The sequence below is a fragment of the Sceloporus undulatus genome, chromosome 3, assembly GCF_019175285.1.
Source record: "Sceloporus undulatus isolate JIND9_A2432 ecotype Alabama chromosome 3, SceUnd_v1.1, whole genome shotgun sequence".
NCBI classification, from domain to species: Eukaryota; Metazoa; Chordata; class Lepidosauria; order Squamata; family Phrynosomatidae; genus Sceloporus; species Sceloporus undulatus.
The window spans coordinates 143,661,341-143,683,233 of NC_056524.1; the positions used below are offsets into that span (position 1 = coordinate 143,661,341).

The window sequence follows — 21,893 nt, forward strand, 5'->3', positions numbered from 1 at the left end:
GCTAAAATGAGTACCCAGACTGTTGGGGGCAAATTAGCTTATTTGCTAATTAGCTTACTTGCTGTTCATCGCTATGATCTTTGGAATAGTGGTATATAAATAAAACAAATTATTATTATTATTATTATTATTATTATTATTATTATTATTATGCAGCGTGTATGGGTGCCTACCAACAACAGATCTGGCATAGGATGCTTTCCATCATTGATGACCTCCCCGATGACAAGCGACTCATAGCCCTAGCTCTACATGCTGAATCTCATGCTTTGGGAGCAAAACAAATTAATTCAGCCCGCCACTCTGCAGATTGTGCAGGAAAGGTCTTGTCTGGATCCATCGCATTATGCCGCCACGTTTGGTTGTGAGCTTCGAATTTAACTTTCCAGGCCAAAACATTGATTGAAGACATGCGGTTCTACAACACAGGCTTGTTTAGCAAGGACACCGATGAAAAGCTAAACTTTAAATATAAAATAAGAGCTGCTGCCAGGCGTCACCCTATGTCCTCTATTTCCTTCCCAAGGGGAGGCTCCAGGTGTTGGTATGGAGGTCAGTGTTTGGGTTACTCCCAGTCCCAATAACCGTACTGCCAGTCAAGATCAGGGCCACCAGAGATATCCATCTCAATCGTCCTCTTTATCTGGCCGTCAACAACCACTACAACAGCGTTATCGTCAGGGCTTTCATAAGAAGACCTCTGACCAAAACAAAAAACAACTGTGATGTTCTTCAGTGCGTTCCGTCCCTCCTCCCTTTGGTGATAGGCTAGCCCATTTTTACATCTCTTGGGCTATGTTAACTACTGACTCTTGGGTCCTTTCCATCTTCTGCAGGGTTTAAGGAGCTCCAACCCACCGGAGCTGTTATTTCCACCTCCCCCTCAGACACCCTTCTCGACGAAGTGCGCACTTTGTTAGCTAAAGGGGCTGTTGAGCCCATCACCTTATCTCGGGCTCGTAGTTGTTTCTTTTCCCATTATTTTTTGGTGCCTAAGCCCGATGGATCACTTTGGCCCATTTTGGACCTCAGACACCTTAGCTCTTATATTTGTTATCTTTGATTCCATATGATAACATTGTCTTCTATCTTACCATTGCTGCAGAAGGATCAATAGTTTGCGACTCTGGACTTGAAAGATGCATATTTCCATGTCGGAATCAGACAAGACCACAGAAGGTTTCTGGCTTTCATGATAGGCTCCAAGGCCTTCCAGTTCAGAGTTCTTCCGTTTGGCCTCTCCACAGCACCGGGAGTCTTTACCAACTGCATGGCACCAGTAGCGGCTCACCTCCAACAGTGAGGCATTGTAGTCTTTCTCTACCTCAATGATTGGCTCTTTGTCGAGATAGGACTCTTGCTCCAAAATATCGATTTCACCCTATCCTTGTTGGACTCTCTCAGCCTTTTAATAAACAAGGAGAAGCCCCGTTTGATTCCCTCCAAAGAGGTCAGGTTCATCGTCACAGTCTTAGACTCCGAAAAGTCCCTCGCATACCTACCAGACGACAGGTTTCGACCAGAGACTGCCTAGCCCACAGAAGGATCACCCCCCAAACCATCCAAATTGCACTGGGACATATGGCTTCAACTACCTTTGTCACCCAGTTTGCGCACGTCCTCTTCAGGCCTGGTTCCTCTCAGTCTTCAACCCTGCCACCAACCGCCTGGACAAGTGGCTGTTGGTACCAAGACCAGTGGTCAGGACATTGCATTGATGGCTAGATCCCGACAATGTTTGCAAAGGCCTGCCGTTTTGACCACCACAGCCACAAATAATACTCACCACCAACACTTCCTTAGAAGGATGGGGGGCTCATTCTTCAAACCTGACGGTAAAAGATGAATGGTCTCCTATGGAAAATTCCTTTCACATCAACATTCTGAAAATGCTAGCTGTGGAAAAAGCTCTCAGGGCATTCAAAACCCTACTCCAAGTTCAGGTGGTCGTCCTGCTCATGGACAACACTACCATGATGTATTACTTGAACAAACAGGGAGGAACCAGGACCCCAAACCTTTTGAACATTACCCTCTGAATATGGGACTGGTGTATAGCCAGGCAGTCTATCCACCTGCCAGGAGACCAAAACATATTGGCAGACCAACTCAGCAGATCTTTGAATCCGTGTCATGAATGGCAGCTCCACCCCAAATGGTACAGACCTTGTTCTCCAATTGACACCCGAAATCGACCTATTTGCCACTCATTCCAACAGGCAATGTCACCAGTTTTGCTCCAGGACTCAGTCCCCAAACTCCCGAGGAAATGCATTTCTTTTTCATTGGTCAGGAAGGTTTTTGTACGCCTTTCCACCCTTTCCCTTGATCATGAGAGTCATTGCCAAAATGAGGGGCAACAGCGCAGATGCCATCCTCCTAACTCTGTGGTGGCCAAGACAGCCATGGTTTGCACCACTGTTCCTGCTGTCCCAAAAGGAATTCTACCGACTGCCTCCCCACCCAGACCTTCTGACTCTCCACGAAGGCTGAGTCCGTCACCCTGACATGGACACCCTCCTGTTGGTCACTTGGAGGATCCACCCCTAGATAGCCTACCAGCTTCGGTACAGATGGTTATCCTGGCAGCTCAAAAACCTTCCATTATATGCTCCTATTCCTTTAAATGGAAAAGGTTAAGGAAATCATCTTGCCCCATCTAATGTCTCAGTCTCTGTTGTTTTACAATTCCTTATGTCTCTGGCCAGTGCAGCTTGGGACTGTCCTCTCTTCGAGGTTACTTGGCCGCCATCTGTTCTCATTACCAGTTTGATGGCAGGCGATCCTTCTTCAAACAACTCCTTTATCAAAAAATTTCTTAAGGGCTTTACCAATCTTCACCCTCCTGCATCAGTACCAACACTGTCTTGGAGCCTTTACCTGGTCCTCGCTTTCCTCTCAGGGAAGCCCTTTGAACCAGTGGCCAGTGGAGATTACTTTCTTGGAAGACAGTCTTCCTTGTGGCCATCACCTCCGCTCGCTGGGCAAACGAGCTTTGTACCTTGATGGTTGACCAGCCCTACTTATCCTTCAACAAGGACAAAGTGGTACTCCGGCCCGACATGTCCTTTCTCCCTAAGATTGTGTCATCCTTTCACATGGGACAGGACATTGTTTTGCCCACTTTGACCCCAAACCCGACTTCTGACAATAAGAGACGATTGCATGTACTTGATGTTCGTCGCACCCTAGCCTTCTTTGTAGAGAGGACTTCAGTTTCAAGGTGATCTCAGAGACTGTTCACCTGCTGTTCGAAACCAAAGCTGGGACTCCCTGTCTCTTCTCAACATTTCTCTAAGTGGGTGACTTCCATTATTCATCTCTGTTATGAACTGTCTGGCAAGGCTCCTCCAGCTCGGATTCAAGCTATTTCAACAAGGGCAACATCCTCTGCCTTTTTGACTGGGGTGCCCCTGGAGGATGTTTGTAAGGCTGCTGTATGGTCCCAGCCATCAACTTTCATTAGACATTACAAGCTGGACACCAGGACCAGGCATAATGCAGCCTTTGGGAGGGCAGTATTTCTCTCTGCATTGCACTGATTGTCTATGGTTTGTGTTATGATGCTTGCTTTTGAACATCTGTCAAGTTTAATCTGACCGATTCATGCTATGATTCCATATTTTTCTTGAATTAATGACAGGACAGTTACACTTCCAGTTGAAAGTTTATTTTGTCAACTTCATAAATAACAACATATTTGGTGGCTTATCACCTTTCCAATTTAATCTACGATGGCCTCTGATTGGCCGATATTAAGAGTTGTTTGAATAAACATAACCTGTTGAACTTTTACAAATTATCCTGACACTCTGTCCTCCACTGACTAAAGCTTGTCAGTCTAACCAATTTGTGTGATTCACAGAGACCACGAAGAAGGAGGACAGGTTGCTCACCTGTAATTCTTCGAGTGGTCATCTGTGAATTCTCACAAACCCCACCCATCCTCCCCATAGTTGTGTCCTGCTATTATTAACTTACTCTATCACTGCTATGCGGTGTACTTATGGAACTGGAGAGGCGCGGGACCGTTAGGGGCTTATATCGGGATGGGCGGAGCTACCGCCAAAAAGTTTCAGAATGTTGCAAAGTAAACTTTGCCTAGCGATTCTAGAAGGTTCCAAGCTTACTGCGCAAGCACAGATAAAACCCATTTGTGAGGATTCGCAGATGACTACAAGAAGAACCACAGTTACAGGTGAGCAACCTGCCTTTCTCTGTTACAGAACAAATCATGGCACAAACACATACAAAGATTTGTTCATATTATTAACAGAATTGTGTGTAATCTTGTTAAAAGTGGTTATGGCTGTTATATTATGTCGTATGGACTATAATCAGGCATGGGGATTCAGCCTCTGTTATACTTCTGAAGACACAAGTGTGCACTTCGAGGGTACTCCTGGACTCAGCTCAGAACCTGGAGGTCCAGATCTCTGCAGTGACCAGGAGTGCTTTTGCACATTTAAAACTTGTATGTCAACTAGCCCATTCCTTGAAACGTTGGATATGGCCACGGTGGTACATGCCTTGGTTACATCCCATTTGGACTACAGTAACACGCTCTACTTGGCACTGCCTTTGATGAGTGTTTGGAAACTTCAGCTGGTCCAAAGAGCTGCAGCAAGGCTGTTAACAGAGGCAGGTTATAGAGATTACACAATGCCCCTATTGAAACAGCTCCTCTGGCTGCCAGTTTGTTTCCAGGAACAATTCAAAGTGTTATAAAGCCCGGTATGGCTCATGTCCAGACTATTTGGCAGACTGTATCTCCCTGTATGAGCTGGCCCAGGCTCTGAGATACTCAGGAGAGGCCCTTCTCTCTGTCCCACCACCATTACAAGAACGGTTGGTGGGGACAGGGAAGAGGGAGGGCCTTTAAGTATTTTAAACACTTTTATCTTTTTAACTATATTTTATTTTTATGCAGTCTGTTTGAATATTGTCATTATCAACAACAACAACAAAATATGTTGTTGTGTGGCTGACTTTAGGCGACCCTAAAATGATCCTGTTGCGGGAATTTTTTGGCAAGATTTGTTCAGAGTGGGTTTGCCCTTTTCTTCCTCTGAGGCTGAGAGAGTGTGACTTGCCCAAAGTCACCCATTGGGTTTCCATGGCCATTTGGGATTTGAATCCTGGACTCCAGGGTCTCAGTCCAGTACTCAAACCACTATTCCACACTCACTGACTCTCAGAATATGAAATATCATTGATGAGGCATTTGACAGCTGAGTCACAAATATTTATTAGCAGTGGTGGTCGTATTTTGTGGAGTAAAGTCATTTTTTTAAGTTGGTAGTAGAGCATGTTAGACATGCAGATGTTCTGGACTTCTGCAAATATGATTATGTTAAGCAAGAATGCTCTTTTTTTCATTCATTCTGTTTTTCTTTAGATCTCAGATAGCCAAGGAGATGAGCGGTCAGAATCTCCCTTTGAAAGTGCTGATGAGGCACTAGCAGAAATGTCTCAGTCCAAAAAGACTGACCGAGGAGCTGCAGCAAGAAAGGAATATGTTTGTCAGGTAAGAGAAATCTGTTAGAACAAGGTCTTGATACTAGATTAAAATGAAGAAACCATCCCTTCTTCACAGCACCATACCTGCAGGAGTGGGCTGTTCTGTGTCCCAGCAGGGACAGAATGGAGGGTAGAGTAAGGCTGAACTGTGGAACTTCAGTTTTAAATCATGTTAACCCCATTACCAGAGCTAAGAGCAGTTACTTGAGGCCTTAAAGAGAGATAGCATGAGAAAGACTGAGATGAGAGATTAATGAAACACTAAGCTTTATATCTATTAATTTAATTTAATTAATTTATATCCATCCTTTCTCCCAGTGCAGGACCCAAGGTGGAATACAGCACTTTAAAAACACAATTTAAAACCTCTTAATATAAAATGTACAATACAGTTCAACTAATTTAAAAACACAAGTTAAAAACACAAGTTAAAACAACATTAAAAGGCATTTAAAACGTGATGAAATTAAAAAAGAAACAAACACTACACCCCCTCCCTCTGTCTGAAATCTCTATCTACTGTCACCAAATATTCCTCAAATAAAGAGTCTTCACCTGCTGTTAGAGAGCAGGGAGGAGACAAACCAGGTTTATCCTTGTCTTTACGAGATGTTTCCAAATGCTTTTGTAACTTACATGGACACATACTCTCATTGGAAAGTGTGGTCATACATATCAAACACATAGGTCTTGTGAAGTCTTGTGCTGACAGAATAAATATTTAGTCAAGATACTCGACTGAGTATTGTTGACATTTCTATTTTGTGAGGGTAGCCATGGAGTATCTAAAAATAAAAAACGAAATCCAGTGCAGACGCAGACTAATTTTTCGTATGTTTTGCAACTACAAAATAATAAGATGACTTATCAGAAATAAAATAGCATTAGAACATCTGAACAAAGAGAAATGAAAAATTATAACTGATCCTGATAGTTATTTACGTTGAGAAGCAACTGAACATAGCAACTGCAAATGGAATGGGAAACACAATGGCTAAAAATACCTGAAGATTGCCTTCAGAACTCTTGCATGCTGCAACATACCTAGGGTTGCCATAACCCCCCTGGGGCCGTGACAAACCCGATTTTTGGCCACTTGGCACGGTCATGGCCCGGTTTGGCTCTTTGCCCCGGGTTGAGCTGGTTGCCGCTGCCACCGCCGCAACAACCACTGCTGTTCTGCAGCCGCCACCGCCATTGCTGCTGCGGCTGCTGCTGCAGCCTTTTCGCCGCCTGGCTCGCTTTGCCCTGGCCCTGCGTGCTCTTGCGCGGCCACGCGCAGGGCTGAGCAGGAGCTCCTGCCCTTCAGGGTGGCTGGCCAATGGCTGGACAGCCCTCCCCTGCTGCAGGAGCCTGTGACTGCTAGCAGGAGGCAGGGCTGTTCCAGCTCCACTCTCCCCATTGGCCGGCCAGCCTCAAGAGGCGGAGTGTCTCCTCTTTGGTCCCTTGCGCGGGCGAGGGCAAAAAAGAGCCTTGCCGGCAAGCTATCTCTCTTCCTTCCCCTTCCCCTATTTTTTCGTCTTCTTCTTTTTCCTCCTCCTCCTCCTCTTTGTTTTCTTCCCCTCCTTCTCTTCTTTCTCTTCCCCCTCCTCTTCTTCTTTTTCTTCCCCTTTTTTCTGTTCTTTCCCTCTTCCTCCTCCTCCTCTTCTTTTTATATTGTTCCCTATTCTTCTTTCTCCTCCTTCTCTTCTTTCTCCTTCCCTTTCCTTTTTCTCCTCCTCCCCTCTTCCTCCTCGGCTGCTGCTTGGGGGACACTGTCTCCCAGGCCCCAGGGAGGCCTTGGAAGCGGCGTCCTCCAAGCCTTCCCTGGGGCTTGGGAGACGCTGTCTCCCAGGCTTCAAAAAAAAAAAAAAAAAAAAAAAAAAAAAAAAAAAAACCTACATTTTAAAACCATGTCCTACATTTTTCCCGGTTTGGAGGCCCTCAGGGATAGCAACCCTAAACATACCTCCTTTTGCAGTAATATTTGCACAGAGAAACAGCGTCCTACACACTAACACTGCTGTAACCAGTGGGAGGGAGAAGGAAACGGAAGCAACTTTGAAGCCAATTATGCGTGGCCAATCACTTTTCTCTTTTCTTTTCTTAGTCACTTCTCTGTTTTCTTCCCTTCTAACTTCCCTCTGTGGCCCTGTAGTCTCATGCTGTCCCCCCCCCCCCCCCCCCATTTATGAGATTTTCACATGTGGCCCCTTTGGAATGTCCTAGGGCTTCCCATGGAGCTGTATGCTCCCTGGTTAAGAAATGCTGCATAAGTGAATGTATTTCCTCCATGACAATACAAGTTATCACCCAACTGAGAAGAGACAAAGCCCAGTGCATCTTGATCACTTGGTGGTGGCCCAGGCAATGGTGGTTTCCTCCTCCATCATCTTTCTAGCAGGACCTTCCTTTGTGTGCCCGTTTGACCGAATCTCCTTACATTCAGCCATGGAATGACAAGACACCCGGACCTTCCCATGCACAAACGAAAAGCCTGGAATATCTTCCTTTAACCTCCCTCTTGTCTCTGTAGAAGTGCATTCTTCAAATGACCCATAGACCATCCATGATAAAGTCATTCATGTATAAATGGGACACTTTCTGCTCCTTCTTCCACTCCAGGAATGTTCCACCTGACTCAGCAGACATTCCACATGTCCTGGAATTTCTGGCATCCTTAGCTGACAAGGGTTTATTCCCCTCTTCAGTAAAATGTTATCTCTCAGCGATATCATGGCACTTTGAGTAGAATGGGAAAGCATCTTGTTTTCACAGTACCATAGCATCATAGAGTTGGAAGAAACAAGGGCCATCCAGTCCAACCTCCTGCCATGCAGGAAATCACAGTCAAAGCATCCCTGACAGATGGCCATCCAACATCTGCTTAAAGGCCTCCAAAGAAGAAGACTCCACCACATTCTGAGGAAGTGTGTTCCATTGTCAGGAAGTTCCTCCATTGAGCTGGAATTTGTTTTTTGTAGCTTGCATCCATTGTTCTGGGTCCTGTTCTCTGGAGCAGCAGAAAACAAGCTTGCACCCTTTCAAATACTTAAACACAGCTTCCTAAGTCTTTCCTCATAAATCATGATTTCCAGGCCCTTCACCATTTTGGTAGCCCTCCTTTGGACATGTTCTAGCTTGTCAACATCCTTTTTGAATTGTGGTGCCCAGAACTGGTCACAGTATTCCAGGTGAGGCCTGATCGATGCAGGATAGAGTTGTCATTATTATATCCCTTGATCTAGACACTATATTTTTTTTCATGCAGTCTAAAATCACATTGGCCTTTTTAGCTGCCACATCACACTGTTGACTCATGTTCAACTTGTGGTCTACTAGGACTCCTAGACCCTTTCACACATAGTCTCCTTAAGCTAGGTGTCCCCCATCCCATATCTATGTGTTTCATTTTTTTTCCCCCCCTAAGTGCTGTACTTCACATTTTTCTGTGTTGAAATTCATCTTGTTATCTTTGGCCCAGCATTCTAATCTATTAAAGTCTTTTTGAATTTTGATCCTGTCCTCTGGGGTATTAGCTACTCCTCCTGATTTGGTGTCATCTGCAAATTTGATAAGCAGGCCCTCTGAAGGAATCTTCATCCAAGTCATTAATAAAGATGTTGAATAGCACTGGGCCCAGAACAGAACCCTGTGGCACCCCACTAGTCACCTCTCTCCATGGTGAAGAAGAGCCTTTGGGTTCGGCTGGTCAACCTAACAGTTGTATTGTCTAGCCCACATTTTACTAGCTTGTTTGCAAACAAACTTGTTTCCTTGTTTGTCTACCAAAATGGTAATATTACCAAAAAAAGGAGATCAGATTAATCTGACATGACTTGTTTCCCAGAAACCCATTTTGACTTTTTGTGATTATGGCGTTGCTTTTTAAGTATTCACAGACTCTCTTGTTTAATGATCTGTTCTAGTATCTTTCTTGGTATTGATTTTCTTCAACCCATGATCAAGAGGTTCTTCAAAGGTTACCAAAACCTCCACCTATCAGTCTCCCCCCCCCCTTCCTCTTCTTGATACCTTTGAAAGTTTGTTGTGTAGAATAACTCTGTGAAGTCGAAGGCTTTCATGGCCGGCATCTATAATTTTTTGTGGGTTTTTCAGGCTGTGTGGCCATGTTCTAGAAGAGTTTGTTCCTGACGTTTCTCCAGCATCTGGCGATGCCAGCCACAGATGCTGGCAAAACATCAGGAACAAACTCTTCTAGTACATGGCTACATAGCCCAAAGAACCCACAAAAACTATAAAATAACTCTGCCAGGTTCAGACTCTCTGTGAACAAAGATAAAATATTTGAAAAGGATTATTGTTTTGAGAACAATGTGTGTACTGCAAAGTTGTTTTGAGAAAGTATTTGCCCACCAAATTTGAGGAGGGTAGAGACCAAACAACTGTTTTGATTTTGGGGAGTGGGAGGGGTGGGGGTGGAGTTAGAACTTGCTATTGTTCTTATTTGATGTAATTATGCTAAATTGTCAGTCCTAAGAAATCTTCCTAGATGGATCTTTCCCTAACCTTTCAATAAAAGATTTCTGCTAACCATCAGAAGAGTTTATTGAGTATGGGGAGGTATGCTGCTAGTACTTGATAATTTACTGGATGAAGCATTTAATGAAATTTCTTAGACTCTTTTTCTGCTACAGCAGTCATAGCATAGTTGTCAAATTTTCTCACAATGCATTTCCAAATGGGTGGCTTCTACTATCTTTTCAGCCTACCAGACTGCCGGGAGACCAGAACAGCAAGAGCTGTCTCCACTTCATCTGCATTCTAGGCTGGTGTGCCCCTTCAGACTGTCAGGCAGCCACTTGAGCTCAGCCACTCACCTGTGTAAAGAACTGAGTAAAGATAAGGAGAAGTAGGAGAATGAATAAAAAGGAAAATGATCTCAGTAGAATTGTCTTATGAATAGGTATGCATTCTGAATAGACACAGAGCACCAGGTTGCAGAAGATTTTCAGTTGTCCTCATTGAAAAATTAAATAGGTTGGTACATTAAATGATGTTGAATGTGAAGCTCAAACTAGGATGAAATAGAAATGTAGTATTCAACATGTAATAAAAAAGGGAAAGGAAATGTGGTTGATAATGAGAGAATCAATTCCCCTGTTTTGGTACTTTTTAATGTTGAACTTTTCTACTCTCAAAGATCTGTGAAAAGCCTGGAGAGCTGCTGCTTTGTGAAGGACGCTGTTTTGGTGCTTTTCATGCAAGCTGTACTGGCCTCTCTGGAAAGCCCTCAGGACACTTCATTTGTACTGAATGTTCTTCAGGCAAGTTTGTTGTGGTCCACAAACATATTAAATACCTTACTGGTGTGTGTTAGTTTATAATTTGTCACGATAAAAGCTGCAAACTGATTTTATTGACAAGAGGGATTTGGAGCATAAAATAGATATGAGCAGTTGTGGAAGTCTAGGGGTTCACATCTCCCCACAGGAGACCTTGGAGGGCTGTACCCTCCCACTGCACCTGCTTCCAACAAAAATAATTACTATTTTTGCCCCCAAATGCCTTGTAGGGGGCATTCTCACCATTTTTGGAAGGCTATCAGGGCTCCTACAGGGTATGTGCCTGTTTTGAGGCAAAAAAATTGCAAACATTTGTTTTGATCCCAGGGCACATGATGGAAGTGTCCTCTGCACCACATAATGGTAATTTTAGAGACTATTTTATGCCTGGGAGTCACAAAAAATGGCCCTGGTGGCCATATGCAGCCTGTTGACAACACTTTATAAACTCCTGATCTAACAGAATAATAGAAGATGTGTTATAGATGAAGTACAGCTGAAAAGTAAACTAGTACAATATTAGTATTATTTGGTAGTGTATTTTTATTTAGTAACACATCTTCAATTTCTGATATTTATTTTATTGCTTATATGTCAGGAAATGAATCTAGTTTTTAATCTCCTAAAATATTCAACTTCTGTTTTAAATTTTTTATAGGTTTTCATACATGTTTTGTGTGCAAAGAGAAAAAATCTGACGTGAAACGCTGTATAGTGTCACACTGTGGAAAATTTTACCATGAAACCTGTGTGAAAAAATTCCACCTGACTGTATTTGAAAATAGGGGCTTTCGATGCCCTCTCCACAGTTGTATCAGTTGCCATGTTACTAATCCTTCAAATCCCAAAGTTTCCAAAGGTATTCATTTTCTGTATATTTTCACAATTGTAGTTTCTGAATTTAGTTACTGTTGCAGTGCAAAGTGTAATACCATTTGTCTTGTGGCAACTCCTGGTAGCCTTGAGAGGGTTAGACACAGGAAGTGCCTTGTTTTTATTGTTTATGCAACTTTGTTCACAGTTGCTCTTCCTTGTGCTGTAGTCTTTGTGAAATTACTTAATTAATCAATCAATCAATTAATCCATGTCCCACCTTTCTGGAATATGGAATCCAGTGCAGTTTATAGCATAAGTTAAAACAAAATATAGTTAAACTTAGCACAAAACCAAGCCATTAAATAAACAATCTGATAAAATATTTTAAAAAGTTAAAAATAACCTTAAACCATAAAAGATAAAAATGCTTCACACTCAATTAAAAGATCGTTCTGCAACATCCAATTTAAATGTTAAGGCCTATGTAAATAGAAAGAGGGGAACTTTGCTTCCCACAGGAGGTTATTTCACAACATAGGATCAACCACCAAGAAAATTTTCTTCAAGACCCATTCTGCTCCAGTGGACAAGGTGAATAGACACCTTACCATTTTTGGATAGCATTTCTACTCTTTGGCTGCCCTTTCTACTAAGGTGGATAACGTGGAGGCTTGCATGGGTGCCTACCAGAAACTGTTGTGGGATAAGATGACTGCTTTCATCCCCTTCTTGCCGGAAGAACAGAAGGCAGCTGCCCTTTACTTCTACACAGAGGCTGTCCTTGGTCATCCAACAAATCCACTCAGCTAGGCATTCTGTGGACTGTGCGGCTAAAGAGATGTCAGTTCCTGTTGTGCTCCGTCGCTATGCTTGGCTCAGATCTACTGTTCTCACAGATGAGGCTAAGAAGTGTATTGAAGATCTGCCTTTTGAATCATAGAGTTGGAAGAGACCACAAGCGCCATCCAGTCCAACCTCTCTGCCATGCAGGAAATCACAATCAAAGCATACCCGACAGATGGCCACCCAACCCATGTTTAAAGATCTCCAAGGAAAGAGACTCCACTGTCGTAGAGCCTTTACTGTCAGTCCTAATGTTGACATGGAATCTCTTTTCCTGTAGCTTGCTTGCATCCATTGTTCCGGGTCCTGTTCTCTGGAGCAGCAGAAAACAAGCTCACCTTTTTTGTGGCTAAGTCTGATGAGTCTCTGGATCCATTGGCCAAGGCATGCCTTACAGGCAAGAGGTTGGGTGTCACCGATCAGAAACAACAATACCGGAAACAGCAGTGGCACCCATGGCCTGCCTCTTCCAACTACTCCAGTCCTCTGTCTGTGGCCCCTACTCAATACAGGGACTCTTCTCAGCAATCTTCTCGAAGGCCCTACAGGCAACTCTATCCCCAGCAACAACAACAATCTTCCAAGAAGTCTTCATCCTCCAAATTCATGTTTGACAGATCTATGGGGACGACACCATCATCTTGTCCAATTCCTCCAAACTTTCCACTGCTGTCTCATCATTTTTCCAGACTTCGCCACTTTTACAACAACTGGTGTTGAATCACCACAGATATCTGGATACTTACCATTGTACGTTTGGGTTACGCCATAGAGTTTGTAAGTACTTCACCTCTAGGCGTCTTACGCTCTACTCCATCTTTCCCTCCTCTCCTAAAGGAGATCACCTCCCTTTTCAACAAAGGTGCCATTCAATCCATCCCAGAAAGATGCAAGATGGACAGTTATGTCTCCAGGTATTTCATGGTGCTGAAAAGAGATGGTGAACTTTCCTCTATGCTCGATCTAAAGTGTGTCAACCATTATATCACACCATGCAAATTAAGGGTGGTGAACCTTCAGTTGATCCTCCCCTTTCTCCATCAAAGGTATTGGTTTGCATTGATTGACCTGAAAGATGCCTACTTTCACATCGCCATTAGAACTCAGCACCGCAAGTTTCTTGCTTCACTTTTGACGGAGATCTTTATCAATATACCGTCCTACCCTTCAGTCTCTCCACCGCCCCCTGTGTCTTTACAAAATACATGGCAGTGGTCATCTCTCACCTTTGCATCCAGGGAATCAAGATTTTTTCCTTATTTGGATGATTGGTTGCCGGTGTCATCCTCCCATACACAGTTGTTCTGAGATGTCCACACCACCTCTCTCTCTCTCTCTCTCTCTCTCTCTCTCTCTCTTCCCTCACCGACTTGGGTCTCACAGTAAACCCCTCCAAGGCTGTCTTGGAACAAGTCAGGGTAATAGAGTATACAGTGGTACCTCGGGATACGAAATACCCAGGTTACGAAATTTTCGGGATACGAAAAAATCCCATAGGGAATTATTGTTTCGGGTTACGAATGTTTTTTCGGGTTACGAAAAAACTTTTGGTGCTTTTTTCGGCTTTTTCGCACGGAATCGCGGCTTTTCCCCATTAGCGCCTATGGCAATTCGGCTTACGAAGGCTTTTCGGGTTACGAAAGCGGCCGCGTTACGAATTAATTTCGTAACCCGAGGCACCACTGTATAGGAACTTCTCTGGACTCTGTTATGGCTCGTGCCTATCTACCCACCAGAAGGGCAGAAGCCCTTTGGACTCACCTTCACTCTGTTTTCTGTATGCACTGTCGTACAGCGAGGGACATTCAACACCTTCTAGGCCTCATGGCCTCCACCTACTTGGCATGCCTAAGATTCTGGGCTCTACAAGAATGGTTTCTCTCTGTGTTCGACCACCTCAATGACAGACAGTCCAAGAAGCTGTCACTCCTTCAACATGTTTGTTCCTCTCTTTGGTGGTGGTTGATCCCCAGGAACATCCTCGGGAATGCCCTTTCAACCTCCACAACCCTCCAGGGTAGCCACCACGGATACATCCATGATGTGTTGGGGCCCACTGCAAAAACCTCTGTGTACACGGCCTCTGGTCCCCTTCCAAAATGAAAATGCACATCAATGCTCTGGAACTGTTGGCTGTCATCAGAGCCTTTCAGTCTTTTGAGAACCACCTCTTTCAGAGCTGTCCAGGTAGTAACAGACAATACTATCATGGTCTGTTATATCAACAAACAGGGTGGAACACACTCCCCTGTTCTTCTTCATCTTAGTCAACAGCTCTGGACATGGTGCCATCAACATTCCATTCACCCAATGGCAGTTCATCTGGCAGGCAAGGACAATGTCTTAGCAGACTCCCTCAGCTGGGACAGGGCTCTTCAACACAAATGGACCTTGTCATAGGAAGTTTTCCATCCCATTGCTTCACAGTGGGGAACACTCTCCCTGGATCTTTTTGCCACTCCAGAGAATACCCAGTGTACGATGTTCTGCACCAGAACAGGCCGAGGGGCAAGCACCCTAGGTGACATTTTCCTTTTGTGGCCAAAATGACCAGGGACAGAGCTAATGCAATTCTACCAGCTCCTTACTGGCTGAGGCAACACTGGTTTGCCCCTGTACTCCACCTGTCCAGGGGCCAATACCTCAAACTTCCAAACTGGCCGGACCTTCTCTTCCACTTGGCTCAGTCCTTCACCCAGACCTAGGTAGCCTCCACATGACAGCTTGGAGGATCCAGCCTTGACTGCTCCAGAACTTCTGTGAGTTTCCAGAAAGGATTCTACTACTCTTATAAATGAAAGCACTATTGTGCCTTTGGTGAGGCTAGAGCTGAACCATGCTTGCCGGTTCAACTCTCTATGGCCTTGCTCTTCCTGCTTCATCTGCGTGATCAAGGACTCACCTTTTCATCTCTCAAGGTATATTTATTGTAGTTAACCAGCCCCCTGGTTCACCGTCTGCTAAGCTCTTCACCTCATCTGCTTTAAAGAGATTTTTCAAGGGTCTTTACCCTCTGCTATCTCCGCTGGCTCCTCCCTGGTCACTCTCATTGGTGCTTACACATCTTACCAGGCTGCTCTTTGGGGTTGGCCTCCCTGAGATTACTTAGCTAAAAGTGGTGTTTCTTATGGCCATCATGTCAGCCAGGAGGTCTTCCAAGCTGACGGCATTGTACTCAGATGAGCCCTTCCTTATTTTTCACAGGAAAAACTGGTCCTCAAGCTGGACATTTCCTTTCTCCCTAAGGTGGTGTCCTCTTTCCACCTTTCTCAGGACATTGTGTTATCCACTTTTTATCCAGACCCTTCCACGGCTCTGGAAAAGACTATGCAAACACTTGATGTTTGCCGTGCTTTGTTGTTTTATGTTCAACGTTCTGCTGAGTTCGGGTTGACCACCAAGTTATTTGTTTGTTATGGGGGACCTAAGAAAGGCCAACCTGTTTCTTCTCAAAGGTTTTCAAAGTGGATTGCCCAGACAATTTTGCTGACAATTTTGCCAAACGCCCTTGTTCTGTTGGTCTGCGCCCACACTCAACCAAGGCTGTATCCTCCTCTGCCACCTTCCTCAGAGACATTGCTCTGCCTGATGTCTGAAAGGGAGCCACGTGGTCTCAACTTTCCATGTTTGTCTGGCATTACCGGCTTGATTCCAGGTCCAATTGGGATGCCAGCTTTGGCCGTGCTGCTCTCTCTTCAATTCTACAGTGACCTTCCCACCTGCCACAGGTAAGCTTTTTAGTCACCCTATTGTGTGAGGCACAGAGACCATGAAGAAGAAGAACAAGTTGCTTACCTGTAAGTGGTTCTTCGAGTGGTCATCCGTGCCCTTACACAAACCCACTCTACGTCCCCTCAGTCAGGTCCTTGCTAATTTTCTTGCAGCAGACATGATTTGAAGGTGGATTAGATTAGTGGGATTGGGCTTACTTAGTACACGGGAGTGGACAGGGCTTTCCACCAATCTGCTCAGCTTTTCAGCTTTCTGAATGGAGTCTCTGAGTAGGCACAAAACCCTATTGTGTGAGGGCACAGACAACCACTCCAAGAACCACAGTTACAAGTAAGCAACCTGTTCTTCCACAGTCTAGGGGCAGCAACTGAGAAGGTCCTCTCTCATGTCCCTATCAACCATGCTTGTGCTGGGGGTGGGACTGAGAGAAGGGCCTATACTGAAGGGCCTCTACTCAAGGCCCAGGCCAGCTCATACAAGGAGAATATGGTCTGCCACATAGCCTGGACCTGAGCCATATAGGGCTTTATAGGTCAGAACTAGGACTAGGACAAAATGTGCCCTGAAACAAACTGCCAGCCAGTAGATACGTTTCAACAGGGACATTGTGTGGTCTCTGTAACCTGTCCCCTTTAACAGCCTGGTTGCACTTTCCAAAGACTCTTCAAAGGCAGTCCCAAGTAATAATAATTTATTTATTTATTTATTTATGCCGCACTCTTCAGCCAAAAGGCTATCAGAGCAGCTTACAAATTGTTAATTAGAAATTTCCCTGTCCTCAGGCTTGCAATCTAGAGACAAGACACAAAAGGAGAAGAGAATGGCAGTGGGAAAGGGGGAAAGTCCAGCAGAACTTCTCTCCCTCGGAGGCCTGGACCATGGCAGATGGACTGGAGGGAGGGCCTTCTTCTTTCAGGCAAGGCCTGATGGAGCTGGCTTGCCTTTCTCTCCCTCTGGATGATGGATGGAGAGAGAGCGTAGAGCGTGTTACAGTAGTACAAATGTACAAACCAAAGCACGTAACACCAAGGCCAGATCCTGCATTTCAAGGAATGGGTGCAGTTGTCACACAAGTTTTAAATGTGCAAAAGCACATTTAAAACTTTCTTATTGAGAACAGTCTTTTATTTATTAAATTTTGTACAATTTTTAAAAAAGGTTTTGGTATTGTATAATATGGAGGTTTTTTATTTTCTTATGAGTATGTTTTTGTTTTGTTTTGTTTTTAATTCTTTGGAAGCCACTTTGGATCCCAGTCTGGGAGAAAGGCAGTATATAAATGCAGTGGAATGAAATGCAATGGAATGAAATGAAATAAAATAACAAACCAGCTGGCTTGAGTTTCATGATTTTCAGGGGAGGGGCTTTGTCTTGGTGAAGAGTGGCTGCTCATTTCCATGGAAGATCCAGTCAGTCCCCTCCTTGCTCTCTTTCCACCTTTCCCTCAGGGGTGACCTTTGATTTTTAATTGCATGGCAGAACAGTGTTTAACCATGTGCTTTTATCTTGTTTATTTTTGTTTTTTATTATATTTTAAATTGTTTTTGTGTGTTTTATATAGAATGTTGTATTTTACTTTTATAACATAACATTTTGTATATATATTTGTTATGTCCAAAGAACTGTTTTTGTGTAGGGGATCCAGTCTGTTCCATTAAGATACATAGAACTGGAATACCTAAGTGTAGACTAAAATTAAAATAATATCAAATAAAAATCTTTATTCTTTGTTTTATGGGATATTTCATGACCCAGTTTTGATTTCCCACCAGTTGGGCCAACCTACTGACAGTCTGCTTCTGTGTTGACACACCATAGTTTCATTAAAAATGGTATGGAGCCTTATTTTGCCCCAACATGTTAGATTGGTTGTGATACAAAAGTAAATCAATGGCAGAAATCAACTAATTTGTTAGGACATTATTTTGAAGGAAATATTTGCATGGCAGGAAACATTGCATGTGTAATGTAGGTATTTACAATCTTATTTGTACTTTCTAAACATTTCAGTCAATAATCAGGAGTGATGATGCAGATGTATTTGTGTTTCTGATAGGCAAAATGATGCGGTGTGTTCGCTGTCCTGTTGCTTATCATGCTAGTGATGGTTGTGTTGCAGCAGGATGTGCAGTGATCACTTCTAGCAGCATTATTTGTACCAGTCATTTCACTGCCACTAAAGGGAAGAGCCATCATGCACATGTTAATGTCAGCTGGTGTTTTGTCTGCTCCAAAGGTAAATAAGTGTGGAGACATTTTATTTTTCTCTATTAAAAAGATTGGTATTTAAATTTCATATTTTATTTTATCATGTTGAAGCTGTTACTCTGATATGTTGTTCTGTCTTTCCTTAACATTCTTCTGTTACATTGAAAAGTCTTTATTGGGCACTTCATTATGCAGGTTTCTATGTTGTCAAGATAGGTTGATAATGATATATTTTCCTGTAGAGGTGGATGAACATCCTAACTGTGGGGTGGTCCTCTCTTTTCTCCATAGGCAGTAACAAATCAGCTTTCGAGAGTGTCCCATGATCCCAGTTTTTGTTCCTGCCTTGTCTCCGTAGGGACACATGTACCTTATCACCTCTTGGGGTATCTTTCTCAAAACCTTTTTCCCTTCCTTCCTTCCTTCTTTCTCTCTCTCTCTTTTTTTAAAAACAAACTTGCCCTTTAAGCTTCTCCTCCCTCTCTCATAACTCTCTCTTAGTTTTTTCTTCCTTATTCCTCGCATCCTTCTTCCCTCTTCTGCGTGCTAATGTGGAGGGGAAGCAAACAGATGGCTGCACAGAATGAGGGAAGCCGAGATCTCTTTGGCTGCTGTGAGGACTATCCACCCCACTTGTGCTGATACACTTGGTCAGCCTGGGGGGCGGGCAGGGGGAGGACTTGTAGGTGCCTATGAAAACGCTAGGTTAGACAGATCTCCTTTATTCAATGGCTCATGTGGGCTCCATTCACCCAGCAGGAACACCAGGCACAACAGAAGCTGGAGCAGGGGGATGTGATTTATGCTAGGCTGGCATAGGCACGAAATACTTCCTTGGTGGATTATTTGGCTTTCTTGAGGGACTTAGTGTCATGAGAAGCTGTGGCTTGCTTCCTATAATGTCTCAGCACCTGTTGTGAGGAGGAGCAAATGGAGAGCAGGTTGTTCATCTTGTGCAGAAGGGTCCTCTGTTGAGGGGACAGGGTTTCAGCCAACCCACCGTCTCTCTCTTTCTCAGGGCTCTTCAACAGTCAACTATTATCACTTCCAGCTCTCCAGTAGACAAGAGACCAGCCATGCCAAAAGTGTCAATGCCAAACACAAAGCAATGAAAGGGGAGGACTTGAGCAGTTCTCAGGCAACCCATGGGACATCTGTTGGCACAGTCAGGATGCTTTCACAGCTACGTTCTGATGAAGAGTCTATAGGTGAGGAGGACTAGGAGGATCTAGAAATAGAATACTCTCCCCACACAAAGGAAAAAAAGGGACAACTTGGCAAACTTCATATCTCTTGGTGAGAGCCAAGAACTGCAGGACAGTTATAGAGAGGAGGTGATTCACAGCACTTACTCAGATTCTGAAGACGGGAGCTGTCCACAGAGGAGGACAAAGATAGCCCTTCACCCTACCCCTCCCTCTGTTCATCTGTAACATCTGCAGAACTTTGGTATGCTATTAAAGAAGGCAGTCAAGTCGTTAACCACCAGCCTGCTGTCACAGACATGAGATTCCCCAATGTAGGGGGGAGTGGTTTCATAGAGCAGATGTTCTTTCTAGCCAAGTTCATGGCACTAGTGAGGAAAGAATGGGAGAAGTCTGCAACCAATAGGCCTACTCCAGTGTATACTAAGAGAGTCTATGTACTAAGAGATTCTACATGCTTTCCAATAAAGTCATGGAGAAACTACAGGTTCCATTGGTCAATGATTGCCTGTTTTTATCCTCAGTATATTTGAGGGATGCAGAGAGCTCTCTCAAAACTTCAGAGGTTCAGGCAGCTTTCAAGCAAATGAAATCTATTTGCTGATTCTCAGGGCCTCCACATCTATTTCCATTGTGTCCTGAGTAGCTGTGCTATGGGTGAAGAGTGAACAAGCTCTGCTCTCAAAGCGCTGGACACCCAAATCTGATCAGAGTGAAACGGGATCAACACACCTTTCGAAGTTGCTGCCTTCACAGCCAATGCAAGCCTCAACACTGTCTAGTTCACTGTCAGGCCAGGGCTCAGGGAGCTGCCATAGCTGTCAGGAGGCAGATGTGGCTGAATAACGGGTGTGGAGGCCAAGGCCAAGTGCAACCTTACCTGTCTGTTTCTAGGAGCCAATTGTTTGGTGATGCATTGGAACCAGTACTGGTGGATACCAAGGATAAAAAGAAAATTCTAATCCATAGGAGAAGAAAGGAAGACAAAAGGCAATTGAGATAGGCCCAGGCTTCCTTTTTTTCCAATGGGGGCAATTTCGCATCCCTCAATAGTTCCTCTAAAAGGCTCAGGGACTTTAGAGGTTACAGGCCTTAGTGGAGGAAACAGAAGTTCCAGTGCAGGCAGCAGCATTACCCAGCAAGAACCCCAACAGGCAGAACAGGTAAGAGACAGTACAAGAATCAGCAGGTATAACACCTGTTAATGTATATTGAAGGTAAAAATGTTCAGAAGTGGCAATAGCTGCAGAAGCCTAAATTGGGTACAGCTGGACTCCAGAGCAGCAGCTGGATGTTCAAGGTCAGCTGAACAGGATTAAACGTAAACATGCTATGTCTTCAGTCTCAAGATGGATTGGTGTTTGTGATACACAGCAACCTGTCTGTGGCACATAGCAACTTGTATATGAAGAGGCTGGACTTAGTGGTCGCCTCATGGTAATATTGTATATAAGGAAAACGCTGTTCTGGTGAATTGTGGGAGTTTGGGAGTCTGAGAGTTTGGAGATAGTGTGGTGTGACAGTAAGAGTTTTTGTATAGTAGTGACTAGCTTGTGTTTATCTGTCAGAATGTGGAACCAGTATCCAGGACAATCAACCAGTCAGTTTTATGAAGAATAAACAGGACTTTCTTGATAGCTCCAAGATCAGCAATTCAACTCCATTCAGCATTTAAGCTGAGACTAACCCCTCCCAGCAAAAGCAATACATAAGAACCCCAGGTTTGTCTACTCCACCCCCAGCCAAAAGCCCGTGCAGAAAAATCCCCACCTCTTTCTCACCATTACTCATCCCCCATAGCTGCTATCCCTCTGTGCTCTAAGCTTGCATTCCAAGCCTCTGAGAGAGGCCTTCAAGGACACTAGATAACAGCCACCTGGTACCACTCAGCTCCTACATAACTACATCTAGACTAGCCATAGCAAAAGCATCCCAACCCCCATCATCCCCACACACATAAAACATATATCTGATAGAATACTACCAGGATTCTAACAGTCTGCCCCCCTAAAAATAAAATTTATATCACAGTATAAAAAACAAAATCAAACACTGGACTATGCAGGCTTTTCAGGATGATCTCGAAACTGAGCCAACAGTTCAGGGGCTTTTAAATGCTTATGAGTGACCCACTCATCATGATCGGCAGAAAAATGTTTCCAATGAACCAAATATTGTAGTTTGCCTCTATGAATTCTAGAGTCCAGAATCTTAGAAACCTGAAAGTGTTGTTCTCCCTCAATCATCAAAGGGAGTGGCAGAGTGTCATCACGCTTCCATGGTT

At 44.0% G+C, this 21,893-nt stretch overlaps 1 protein-coding gene across 7 annotated transcripts in view; it reads left to right on the forward strand.

Moving 5' to 3' along the window:
* NSD2 (nuclear receptor binding SET domain protein 2) overlaps positions 1 to 21,893 on the forward strand; it is a 162,426-nt gene that overhangs the window by 80,017 nt on the left and 60,516 nt on the right. For 6 of the 7 annotated variants that reach the window (XM_042457077.1, XM_042457079.1, XM_042457075.1 and 3 more), the window contains exons 11-14: positions 5,399 to 5,527; positions 10,664 to 10,787; positions 11,464 to 11,664; positions 18,253 to 18,432. In XM_042457077.1, the coding sequence (XP_042313011.1) occupies positions 5,399 to 5,527; positions 10,664 to 10,787; positions 11,464 to 11,664; positions 18,253 to 18,432 (634 nt within the window). Of the gene's footprint in view, positions 1 to 5,398; positions 5,528 to 10,227; positions 10,623 to 10,663; positions 10,788 to 11,463; positions 11,665 to 18,252; positions 18,433 to 21,893 lie in introns of those variants that run through there. The other variant, XM_042457081.1, reaches the window with a different exon arrangement.